General features: G+C 46.8%; 1 protein-coding gene across 4 annotated transcripts in view; it reads right to left on the bottom strand.

Moving 5' to 3' along the window:
* Positions 1 to 547: 547 nt before the first annotated feature.
* Positions 548 to 13,333, bottom strand: part of LOC115152116 (ras association domain-containing protein 8) — a 67,632-nt gene continuing 54,846 nt past the window's right edge. For all 4 annotated transcript variants that reach the window (XM_029696644.1, XM_029696645.1, XM_029696643.1 and 1 more), the window contains exons 2-6: positions 8,852 to 9,053; positions 7,099 to 8,087; positions 3,335 to 3,500; positions 3,147 to 3,254; positions 548 to 1,583 (exon numbers count right to left, since the gene is read on the bottom strand). In XM_029696644.1, coding sequence (XP_029552504.1) covers positions 1,552 to 1,583; positions 3,147 to 3,254; positions 3,335 to 3,500; positions 7,099 to 8,087; positions 8,852 to 8,954 — 1,398 coding nt within the window. In that variant the 5' untranslated portion in view covers positions 8,955 to 9,053 and the 3' untranslated portion in view covers positions 548 to 1,551. The remainder of the gene's footprint in view (positions 1,584 to 3,146; positions 3,255 to 3,334; positions 3,501 to 7,098; positions 8,088 to 8,851; positions 9,054 to 13,333) is intronic.

Raw genomic sequence — 13,333 nt, 5'->3', positions numbered from 1 at the left:
AAAACTGTGAATAAACATTTTACTTTTCAATGCTATCTAGTCTGCTAAATACACTATCAGGACCAGGGCTACTTATCATAAAAGGTTGGATAGATTTCATTTGCATTTTTGATCATTTGCATAGTCTGTTAAAACTAGATTGTACTGTCCTTGTTCCTAGTTATGCACTTGTGTCATGTTTGCTTTGGGAATAAGTTCCTTTTTATTTTCCATGTTCAATTACCAAAGCAAGTCACTGTGGTTGAGATGAGAGAAGAGGTCTAGACTGGAGCCTGGGAAATGGCGAGTATATGGTATGAAGAAGCACTTGAATAGAGAATGAGCGTGCATTAAATGTGTATGTTCAGCCATTTTGTGAGTGGACATGTCAGCATAGCATAGTAATCTCCATAGCAGTCGGTGCTAGGTCACACATACTGTATGTCTACTGTATTATAATCACCCCCCCCCCCCCCCCCCCCCCACACAGCTGCAGGTGCCAGGATGTGTGCACTACTTCCCTCCCACACCAAGGGAGACATTTTTGTAACAGACTGTGTGAGCCACCTGTGTGTAATGAATTTATTGTGCTTTCTGCCACTCACAGTGCATTGGAAGACTTGCAGTAACCATTCAAAACAGCTCCTTATAGCAGCCATTATTAATCTATGAATACCTAAAATAAATGTATAATGCATTAAACAAATGTGCCTCATTGAAAGAGCGACTTGAGTTTTGAGTCAGCTTTATGCACTAGCATGTGAAATATTTAGAGTTGGACATTCCCAACAACGGCCCATCCTTGCTATATCCTATTGTGTCACTAAACCAGGCCTGTATATGCAAGTACATCTGCAAATATGTGGTTTCTTCAATTCTTCAAAGATGTCTTTCAGAGGATTGAATGTTTTCATTAATTCAAAACACGACAACAACAGCCAGATTATCTAAAACATAATGCCTCATCTTTTATTATATTTAAATACACAGAAAAAGTAATAATTCTCTAGGTAAAAGGTTTCCTAAATTATTTTACATTTCATACATAGGTACTATGTATCGTACTTCATACGGTATACAGTAGCCAAATGCTGTAAATATATTTATGTAGTATATACAGTATGTATATAGTATATCAGTGGAGGCTGCTGGGGAGGACGGCTCATAATAATGTCTGGAACGGAGTAAATGGAATGGTATCAACCACGTGGAAACCATATGTTTGATGCCATTCCATTGACTCCATTCCAGCCATTATTATGAACCGTCCTCACCTCAGCAGCATCCACTGTAGCATATGTGGTAATCTGGATAATAATAATGACAGACAGTAGTTATAAAGACAAACAGGGGTTAAATAGAATATGTGGTGGTGACATTAAAGGGATAGTTCACCCAAATCACAAAATTACATATTGGTTTCCTTACCCTGTAAGCAGTATAGACAATGCATGACAACAATCCATGCTTTGGATTAGTGTTCCTGGCACTGTTTCCTGTAATATTGTAATTTGGGTGAACTATCCCTTTAACTGAACAGTGAACAACTCCTTGGCCCTGCTGTCCCTTGTTTTATCTCCATGATGATTCTCTGGATGTCACGACTGCAAGACACACAAAAATAAGTGGGGATGATGTCTCCATTCATTTGGTTTGGTTTGGAAAACACTTTTCTCGAAACCAATTTTCTTTTTAAGGCGGAAGGAGAGCTTGCTAGATAGAGATAGTAAAGCATGCCCTGGTAGTGGGTAGAAGTTTTTCCTAATCATTGATTCAGAGTCTGATTCTGAGTTATTTAACCACCTAATTGGTTAAAGATTGGGTCATAGGGACAACTGATCCTAGATCTGTGATGAGGGGCAACTTCTACCTCAAGCATGCTACTTCTATTTCCCCATTAAAGCCAGAGAAACAGTCCAAATACCTCAGCAACCTGGAGGGAGGAGGGAGAGCGCACACACACACACACACCGTGGAAACCCATTCCAACCGGTTAGGAGGAAACCCAACATCCCACATACTAGGCCATGGCCCTGTTTCAGTACTTCTGAAATGCATTGTTCCATCCTCTGTCCTTAGAAGTAATCACTCATCTGAAATATCATGGAAACTCTTACTTTACACTATCCAATCAAGTTGGATCAGAGATTACGTCACGGAAGGGAGGAAGGAAGGATGCATGTTTAAAGTATTCATACAGGGCCCATGGCCTCACACGGGAGAGAATGGACTGTGCAATACACCTTACAGAGTTCTGAGGTCAGGCTCTCTCTCTCTCTCTCTTTGGAAGTCAAAGGTCACCAACATACAAGACAATATGGAAGTAATCTCCCAAACAGAAACATAAAAGCCTCTCTGACACAATAATCAAAAATATATATTTTACACTACAGCCCGAATGGTCAGTCGTTGAGCCTTTTTTTATCAATTGTAAGCAGTAAAAATGTGTAAAGTGCAGTTGTGTTGAAACACAGCTGTCTGTAGAGAATAGGCCTGTTGTTCTGAGGGTGGAGAGACACCCTGCATCGCTGGACTGACTGGGGCAGGGGACACAGCGACATACTGTGGGGAATCATGAAGCACTCGCAGCTGCACCACCCGTCTGGATGTTACAGCACAGCTGGAGTGGAGGGAGCAGCAGGAGGCAGAGCTACTGGTAGTCCACAACATGCAAAACACACACACACACACACACACACACACGCACCTACGCACGCACGCACGCACAGACAGACAGAGAGAGAGCCTGACGGAAACAGCTAGAGAGAGCGGTGATCGAGAGAGAGAGACAGAAGTAAGGGAAAGAGAGAGCGGTTGGGATGAAATACAAAGAGAAGAGGGAGGGGAGATGTGCAACTGAGTAAGATGTTAGCAAAGCAGAGTTGAATAACATGATTGTAGACGGACCAATATAACAGATAACCAGAATGATCAGTGAATCAGATAGCATTAGAGGCGTAAAGGGGCAGTCAGAGGACAGAAGAAGGTCGTTAAGGGAAACCTTCAGGGGCAGGGAGGGGATTGGGGGCTCCATGCGAGGACCTCCACCCTTAGTAACAGAAAAGAGGGGTGTGGCCGCCAGGCATTTCCCCACAAAAAATCAAGCCGAGGCAGGGGGGAGGGAGACAGGGTGGGGTAGCGGCAGGTAGAGTGTCACACATACACACCCTCGGGGTTGAGGCTGGACACCAGCGGGTTCTGCAGGTTGCGGGGGTGTCCCAGGAACTGCTTGGCTGTGGGGCGGGGAGGCGACTCTGAGGGGAGCAGGCCCAGGTCTGGTGGAGAGAAAGATGGAGGTTTAAGGTGAGCAATCATCTGAGTGTGTGTGTGTGTGTGTGTGTGTGTGGATCTGCACCTCCATTCCTGTATCCTTCCTGTAGCAGGTGAGCTAGTTCTAGCTGGTCGCTGAGGTCTGTGCGTGAGTGTGTGTGTGTCGGCAGGACTCCCGCCTGCTGGATGAACTGCTGCAGGTTACACTGCCTCAACTCCTTGTTCAGCTCCTCCAACTCCTCCTGTTTCTCCTAGGGAGGGACACAGAGAGGGGGCCAGGACAGTCACACCTAATCCCAAATAGACCCCTACAGAGAGGGGGCCTAAACTGACACACTTAATTATCCTATAGGTATAGGTATTGGATAGGTCAAAAGTTGAGAATGGGCTTTAATGAGCAAATCTCTCTCCTCATTTCTCTCAAGGGAAAGAGGATACCTAGACAGTGACACAATTGAATGCACTCAAACAAAATGTGTCTTCCACATTTAACCCAACCCCTCTGAATCAGAGATGTGCAGGGGGCAGCCTTAAATCAACAGCACCCAGGGAGCAGTTGTTGGGGGTTAACTGCCTTGCTCAAGGGCAGAACGACATATTTTTCCAATTTGCCTGCTCAGGGATTCAAACCAGCAACATTTCAGTTACTGGCCCCACGCTCTTAACCGCTCTGAAATGTACATAGGACAGTTTCAGTCATGTTTGTATTTAGATACAGAACATTAAAGAAGTGGTGAGATGTTTTCAACATGAAAATGTTGCTATTGCATGAATCAACTCCTTTGTTTTCTGGGACTACCTCACAATATCCAAATATTGTATATCTGAAATGCTTAGTTGGAATATAAATCAATCACAAATATAGAGCTAACTGGCAGATTTGCAAGGTTTGCAAGGTTACTTGGACTAGTTACATAATCATAGGAACAAACGCAGACTAACAGGCGCTGAGTTCTTTCAAAGGCTGTAATTCCTATTCTCACCACTAGAGTGCAGCAACAGCCACAGCATTCATCTCAGATGTCAGATGCTCATCATCATTAACGAACAGTCAGTCACCTGCTGCATAAAACTCCAGCTCGCCACTGCTGCCTGCAAAGGTGTAACATTCATGAACATACAGTTCATAAGCTTGTTGCAATCAGCAAGGTGTCTTTAAGTGTATAGATGCCCATCAATTTGAATTGAACTTTGAGTTGGGTGAAAAAGAAGAGAGAAGCCACTTGTCTTGCCAACGTCAACTGTAAAGTCGCTCTCGGAACAGTCGAGAGAGAGAAAGGGAGAGAGGGGGGGTAGATAGAGAGAGATGTGCTCTACACCCTGCCGGAATGGATTAGTTGTGGGAAACAATTGACACCTGCAGGCTCATCTCCATTCAGATTCAGTGTTTATAGTCACATGTACTGGGGTTGCAGGTGTGTTTGTATTGTACAGTGAAAACCAGCAAGCTATGGCCCTGTACCAGGCAGCAAGTCGGTCCTTCCTCCTTGGAGAACCATTTATACAGGGCCAGGTAGCAGAGTGGTTAAGGGCGTTGGGCCAGTAACCGAAAAGTTCTTGGTTTCGAATCCCCAAGCCAACTAGGTGAAAAACTGTTGATGTGCCCTTAAGCAAGGCACTTAACCCCAATTGCTCCTGTAAGTCGCTCTGGATAAGAAATGTTGTGACTGACTAAATGAGTCAGTCATCATGACGATGTAGACCAAGTCACACTCCCACTAAGATGATCGACTGGCCTTCTAATGTAGCACAGCCGTTACTTATGGATCCCCAGGAGATGGGTTGTAATAGTCTAAGAGCGCCTATGGCCCTTTCTTAATGTGGGATGTAGCAAATGCACTCAACCCACATGAAATACATTACAATATCATTAGCTACATAATAAAATAAGGGGGGGTATTTGCACAATCAGTGTAGCCTTCTGTTTGTTTTCTTGGATAAACTTTCCAAAACCATTCTTCTACCTTGTAAAAAGCTGATCTTCCTACTGAAATAGAATGTACAATTCTGGGTGTATCTGACCTGAACAGTAGCCCTGATCCACAAAGTGGCTCTGTTCGAGTATCAGGTTTCATGTGGATTATGATGAGGCTTGTGTTTCCCTCCAACTGGGTAAGGCTATTATTCACCAGGCACTGCAGGCACAGCCTCACCACAACAACAACATTAGAGCCTCACCAATATGTTTTTTGGGGTCCGATACCGTTTCAGATTTTTTGGGGGGCAAAACTTTCCGATACTGATATATCTACCGATATACTGTTTTACAGCGGGGAAATAAAAAAATTGCCATCCAAAAGAGCAATTGTCCACTAACTATGCTACAAACGTTGTGACAATAATGACACATAAGAATGTCCACAAGTGTTCAGATAAGCATGAAATTCCCTTTTTTCATCCTATTTTTTGAATATCGGTTATTGTGGAGTTATCAGCCGATACCGATATAGCATTAAAAGACCAATACCGGCCGACAATATCAGTGAACCGATATATCAGTCCGGCTCTAAACAACATTACCGTCTCCAACTGTAAGCAAACTCTGACAGACCTGCTTGTGGCCAAGTCAAGGCAAGAAAATGCACTTGTGCAAATGAACAGTGAGTTCATTTGAGTAAAAGTAAAGATACCTTAATAGAAAATGACTCAAGCAAAAGTGAAAGTCACCCAGTAAGACACTACTTGAGTAAAAGTCTAAAAGTATTTGGTTTTAAATATACTTAAGTATCAAAAGTAAATATAAAAGTATGAATTGAAAATTCCTTATATTCAGCAAACCAGACAGCACAATTTTCTGGTTTTAAAAATGTACGGATAGCCAAATTTACAGATAGCACACTCCAACACTCAATTTACAAATGAAGCATTTGTGTTTAATGAGCCTGCAAGATCAGAGGCAGTAGGGATGACCAGGGATGTTCTCTTGATAAGTGTGTGAATTGGACCATTTTCTGTCCTGCTAAGCATTCAAAATGTAATGTGAAAGTGTACGGAGAAAAATTACATTATTTTCTTTAGGAATGTAGTGAAGTAAAAGTAAAAGTTCTCAAAAATATAAATAGTCAAGTAAAGTACAGATACCCCCAAAAAACACTTAAGTAGCACTTTAAACTATTTTTACTTAAGTACTTTACACCATGTTTATTCTGTTTTGATCTTTTTCTCCATTTAAAACACAAGAATATAAGGCAGTAGAGGTACTGTCAATGTCATACGAATGAGAGTACAGATTCGTATATGGGAGAGTATATCCAATCGGTCCAGATGAGAACTAGGCTGTCACAGCCAATCATACCAGTCAAGCAAGTTCAGTCAGACACCCAACAGGGGTCACATTACAATTCGTAGCAAACATTCTTCCAATTAGATACAAGTTGGATTTAAGTACAAAACATTGTTTAATTTTGAGCAAGTTTTTTTCCCAATAAATATACTGTAGATTTCCCCATCACCATTGGAATCAGAGATCATATTTACTTGTTGTTGAGTGTCATTGCACTGATAAGTGTATATGTGTGTGTTTGCTGCAGTGTGCTGGCAAGAGGGTGGGAGCTTAGGGTAGCTACACCAGTGGTTCCCAAACATTTTTGATAAAGCTTTTCAAATGTTCTTGTGATCCACCAGATCACAATGTAAAAGATCACTGCAGACCACCTTTAATTGACTGATGTCATTGATTGGCTCACTTGGTTTCCCAGGTTTGAATCAGTTTGTCCCACACCATTGACCCCCCATTTGGGAACCACTGAGCTACAACCATTGAGCTTCTTGTGGGTACTGGGTAGGTGTGTGGGTGAAGGAGAGAGCGAGCTACACCCCTCTCTCCAGGGCCCTGCCCTCTCTCCTTACCTGCAGCAGTGATTCGGCCTTCCCCAGAGCCTTGTCCGTCTCTGATAACGCCCCCTCCAGCTCCTCGCTGTGCCTCCCCTGGCTCTGTAGCTCCGCCCTCATCGCCCCTAGGGACTCCTCACCCCCTGCCTGATTGGCCCTCCCAGGCTGGGCGACGCCCCCTAGGCTCTCCCGTTGGATCTGCTGCTCAAGCTGGGCGGAGCGAGACGAGAAGTCGTGGAGTCGCCGGCCGCAGTCATCCATCTTGGAATGGAGCTCCCCCAGCCTCCTCCTCATCCCCCTCTCCCTCTCCACCTCCGCCTGCAGCTCTTCCTCCCAGAACGTCTCGTGGGCCAACTCGGCCTGGTTCCTCCTGGCTGCCTGCTCCAGAGCTTCCATCTCCTCCGGGAGACGAGCCTCTGGAACAGCGGAGGGGGCCGGGGAGGCCCTGTTCCAGGACCGAGAGTCTCTCTCCATGGCTTCCAGCTGGGCCTCAATGGCCCTCAGCCTCTCCTGCTGCTGAAGAACCTGCCGGAAAACCTCCTCTTTGGACGGACCCACTGGAGGGGAGGGAGAGGGAGAGTGGGGGGAGGGAGAAGGGGAGTGGGAGTGTGGGGATGGAGCATGGTGGGGAGGGATGGGGCTGGGTGAGGCCCTCTGTTCGGGGGAGTCGCGGGGAGACTTTCTGATGAGCTGCTTGGCTTTGGTTCTGGGGGAGGTGGAGGGCCCCAGGTTGAAGGTGAGGGACTTCTTGGGCTGGTTGTGTTTGAGGGGCTCTGGGTCGGGGTGTTTGGGCAGGGGAAGAGGGGTGATCCGGTCCTGGCTGGAGCCAGAGCCAGAGCCCAACCCTGGTCCATCACTGCTACTGGGGCCGGTGCGGCGCAGGAAGAACTGGACATCGTTGCTGTGCTGGCCCAGCTTGGCCAGGGACTCCAGGGGCTTCTCATTGGCTAACAGTTGCCTCTCTGAGTCCCTCAGTCTCTGGATTAGCACGTAGCGACCCGTCTGACCTGTGGCAGGAAGAGAGCGGGAAAGAGATCGGGAGAGAGAGGGAGAGACAGAGAGCCACAAATCACCACACATACCAGACATCACCACACAAATACACAGTAAGTGGGCATCATGTTGACACCCAAAGTTCCATAATCTATACAGTTAACTGCTAGTTGCCCTCTCTCTGGCTCTGGGCTATGGCTAATGGCTATACAAGACTCTAAACTCTAGGTCTGCAGTCCTTCAGTCAACTCTCTCTCTTTCTCACTTCTCTTAGCAATGAAGAATATGAGTAGAAGACTGTTGTATAAGTCTTATACAACATATAAACATTTTCAAACAAACTGAAATCTCCATGAGGACTCTGAAATGAGGACAAGCTCTCCCTAATGACCTGGCAGCCGCTCACGCACAGAGGAAAGGAACCTGCTAAATATGGAGTTTAGTTTTTGGCACTGCGGTATGCGGCTTCAGTACAGCCTGAGGGTGTGGTGACAGAAGCTTGCTCCATACCAAGTCAACCACTAGCCCATTTCCCCCTTGGCACTTCTTTGAGATCAGAAAGGATGGGATCGGTGGAAGACATATAGTAATACAGGAGTTCCACCTTGCCCTATGATCAGTGGGATTTTCACCATATTGCTGAATCCTATCCAATGTTTTCAGATCTAATTAAATGACTTTGGGGTAGGGGCCAGTCAGGGTTGGTTTGGAAAGAGCCTTAAGGATGTCAAGGGACAGAACTTGCACCCTAGAGAGGAAGAGGGACTGAGATACTGACCAATGGCCTGAGCCAGTGCGATGACCACATCCTGGCAGGAAGTCTCCTCTGATAGGCCACAGACCACGCGCACCACTCCATCCACCCACACCTTCAGCTCCATCTGAGACGCTACGAGATGCGACAAGGGCTTCAGTTCAGATCCGCTTGGCTTGGCTCGGTTTGGCTCAGTTCAGCATTGCATGGTGCTACTGACTCCTCTCTGCAAGGAAGAGAAACATGGATAAGATTAAACAACACCCTCACAACCAACCAACCAACCAACCAACCGACCAACCGACCGTACCGAAATACTATACTTGTTACACAGAACATGCCGAACTTCCACAACGTTATCTAGCCAAAGGGGCTGAAAAAAGTAATCCCTCAAGACAGAGCAGCATAATATTGTTGCTAACTTTAACACACCCTGTAGGCATCTGTGTCACATACAAGTGGCCCATTTCCTTCTCCATCTGTTGATTATTGAGGCTATGGGTTTAGCATCTCTCCTGCAGGCTCTATACGTAACAGAGCCGTTTTGACGTCAGGCCCTGCGTATGTGTGACTGAGTCTACCAGTAGTGACTGAGGTTTACATTTCCAGCCCACTGCCCCTGGGGAGCTGAGCAGAGCCGAGTATTGCGTTCCTGAAGTTTCCTGTTGGTTAGAGCTCCGATGGTACCTCACAGACCCGAGAGCGTCAACACAGATCTGTAACCCAATTAAATTCTCCACTTCCCTCCTTCAAAGACGTTAAGACAGCTTATTGCCAAGGGGAGTGGACAGGCAGAATGCACTGTAGCCACTCGGTGTGTGTGTGTTCCACTTTGATGCCTCCCACCAGGAGCTGACCTGGCAGACCTGGCAGACCTGGCAGACCTGGAACTTCAGAGACTGTCTCTGGGAAGAGCAGCGCAGCCTAACACAGGATGAGATTTAAGCCTGAGTGTATTTCACAGTGATGAACAGGAGCAGCACTTACCACTTCCCTGTGTGCTGATTTATGTCTATGCTTGATCTGTATTCCACTAATAACAAGGCAATAACATGCGTAGCCTGACTCAAAGTCAATAAAGCACACCCAGAGACCTTATTTTTTATTTTTATGACAGTAGTAGTAGGCTAGGCTTATAAAGTGTCTCATTTGGCACATGATAACTCAGTAAGGCCAAAGACACCAATATGACAGCGTGATCCTTAGAAAAGTTCTGTCAACATGAGTAATAGATCATATGACCCACTTGCTGTGTAACTGGCACACAGCACAGCTAGTGTTCGAGCTCCTCCCCCTAGCCTAGCCCCTCCCCCTCCTCTCGCTGAGGTGTTTTTACCCAAATCCTCTATTCTCTCCTCCCCACTGAGTGTTGACTGTGGTCCAGGGGCCACCTATACGGGAGCTGCCCAGCAGGAATGCACTGACTTCATCGGATGAGCACAAGAATTGCAGCTTTCTTAACAAACCATCATTATTACGGTTTATATACCATTACTAGCTCCCCTCCCTGTGACCAAGCTACCCCCAACATTACTCATGATGTGGTATTTACAGGCCAAACACTGGATGAGCTGGGGAGCAACAGGGGAGCTCATTTGGCAACAGGACACAGAACTATTCACAACACCACCACACAAAGGAGTCACAACTCAACATTGCCACATTTTGATCTAATCTTCCGGTTACTCACACAGGCTGTTTTCATTTAGAATGCAAGTCAGGGAGGGAGGAAGGGTTAATCTGCTTATCAACCTCACCAAAAGGGCATTCTAGCACTATGGTGGAATTGTCACGACTGGCCAAAATAGTTTTGCACTGTACTGCAATAACTATGTCCACATAAAAAATTCACACAGACCAAAGTGTGTTCACTCTATTCGGAATGAGATAAAATGAGTCATTTATCTATATCGCATTGCTTATCTCCTACAATAACAGCCCTCTTTCCTTCCTCTGGTATCGGTCAGGCCGAGAGCAGTGGAATGCTACCTTACAGGCCTGTGTGAGAGAGAGAGAGGGAGAGAGAGAGAGAGAGAGAGAGAGAGACGCTGGAACAAACTCTCCTTTGTCTGTGAGAAGACTAGGACTCTAAAAATACACTCAGTAACCCAGTAAATCAAACATGGCATGCAACACCAACCCATCACAGTGGCCTGAGAGAGACACCGCTCAACACACTCAGGTAGGAAACTGGAACAAACACTACACCTGAATTCCACAAAATGGCTTCCTTTCCTTGTCACTTGTATTGATCATGCAGAACTGGACGATAGGTGAAAGCAAGTGTAAAGGTTGACATAGGCCTTATCTAGTGTTTTCAGATGGTTGTAAAATCAGGTGGTGAGATAAAGTGAGGACATATTAGATAAGAAGAGGGTAACGCTTTGGATTAACAGAGGTATCTGTCCCCTGACCCCTATACATTAGATCAATCTCATATAGCACCTCACCTGGCCAAGTCTTATTGTCCAAACGAGCCCTAGTGTGTTGGGGGTCAAGTGTGAGAGGTTCTCACGCTCCCTATGACACCCTGTCCTCCCACAAAAACACACCTCATAGACAGTGAAATGTGATCAAGCACACCAACAGGAAATAAACCAACCACGTTACTGCCTGGCTATTCTCACTGTTTGTTTGTCACAGGAACAACGGTGGTATCTATGGGCAGGGCAGTTCTAGGGCAGTTCCGTGTAAAAAGCCCCATGAGCACTATCATGTGAAGTTCATAGGAGAACATACAATTTGGTGTCAAATGGAAGCTAAGAGAAATTACGGCATATGTGTTTTTAACCACTTTCCAGGAATAAGCAACTTTTTTTTACTGTCCCATACTGTATACTGTGCTGTCCAAACTTGTGAAACATCGACGTTTATAATTGGTTCAGATTTGGTCCGGCCAGGGAGGACTGACCAAATTTTAACTACATTCAACGTCCAATGACGTGCACTGTCAGTCGGTGCTTGTTACAGTAAATAGAAAAAAGGGTAGGTGTCATGGCAGGTGACAGTAAGAGCTGGGAGAAGTGACATATTGAGAGAGGAGAGAGAGAAAGGGGGAGAGTGAGAGGGAGGGGCTGTCAAGACTGTTTTCACAGTCTTGTCTTGACCACTAAGCTGAACATAACAGTATATCAGTGGCAGGGAAGACAGTAGCAGGAGATCAGTGGAAGGGAGGACAGTAGCAGGAGACCAGTGGAAGGGAGGACAGTAGCAGGAGACCAATGGAAGGGAAGACAGTAGCAGGAGACCAGTGGAAGGGAGGACAGTAGCAGGAGACCAGTGGAAGGGAAGACAGTAGCAGGAGACCAGTGGAAGGGAGGACAGTAGCAGGAGACCAGTGGAAGGGAAGACAGTAGCAGGAGACCAGTGGAAGGGAGGACAGTAGCAGGAGACCAGTGGAAGGGAGGACAGTGGCAGGAGACCAGTGGACAGAGGACAGTAGCAGGAGACCAGTGGAAGGGAAGACAGTTGCAGGAGACCAGTGGAAGGGAAGACAGTAGCAGGAGGCCAGTGGAAGGGAGGACAGTAGCAGGAGACCAGTGGAAGGGAGGACAGTAGCAGGAGACCAGTGGAAGGGAGGACAGTAGCAGGAGACCAGTGGAAGGGAGGACAGAAGCAGGAGACCAGTGGAAGGGAGGACAGTAGCAGGAGACCAGTGGAAGGGAGGACAGTAGCAGGAGACCAGTGGAAGGGAGGACAGTAGCAGGAGACCAGTGGAAGGGAAGACAGTAGCAGGAGACCAGTGGAAGGGAAGACAGTAGCAGGAGACCAGTGGAAGGGAAGACAGTAGCAGGTGACCAGTGGAAGGGAAGACAGTAGCAGGAGACCAGTGGAAGGGAGGACAGTAGCAGGAGACCAGTGGAAGGGAGGACAGTAGCAGGAGACCAGTGGAAGGTAGGACAGTAGCAGGAGACCAGTGGAAGGGAAGACAGTAGCAGGAGACCAGTGGAAGGGAGGACAGTAGCAGGAGACCAGTGGAAGGGAGGACAGTAGCAGGAGACCAGTGGAAGGGAGGACAGTAGCAGGAGACCAGTGGAAGGGAGGACAGTAGCAGGAGACCAGTGGAAGGGAAGACAGTAGCAGGAGACCAGTGGAAGGGAAGACAATAGCAGGAGACCAGTGGAAGGGAAGACAGTAGCAGGAGACCAGTGGAAGGGAAGACAGTAGCAGGAGACCAGTGGAAGGGAGGACAGTAGCAGGAGACCAGTGGAAGGGAGGACAGTAGCAGGAGACCAGTGGAAGGGAAGACAGTAGCAGGAGACCAGTGGAAGGGAGGACAGTAGCAGGTGACCAGTGGAAGGGAGGACAGTAGCAGGAGACCAGTGGAAGGGAAGACAGTAGCAGGAGACCAGTGGAAGGGAAGACAGTAGCAGGAGACCAGTGGAAGGGAGGACAGTAGCAGGAGACCAGTGGAAGGGAGGACAGTAGCAGGAGACCAGTGGAAGGGAGGACAGTAGCAGGAGACCAGTGGAAGGGAGGACAGTAGCAGGAGACCAGTGGAAGGGA

The sequence above is a fragment of the Salmo trutta genome, chromosome 17 (genome assembly GCF_901001165.1).
Source record: "Salmo trutta chromosome 17, fSalTru1.1, whole genome shotgun sequence".
Classification (NCBI taxonomy): Eukaryota; Metazoa; Chordata; class Actinopteri; order Salmoniformes; family Salmonidae; genus Salmo; species Salmo trutta.
The sequence above is the reverse complement of the archived record's forward strand: the minus strand, read 5'-3'. Positions and strand labels throughout refer to the sequence as shown.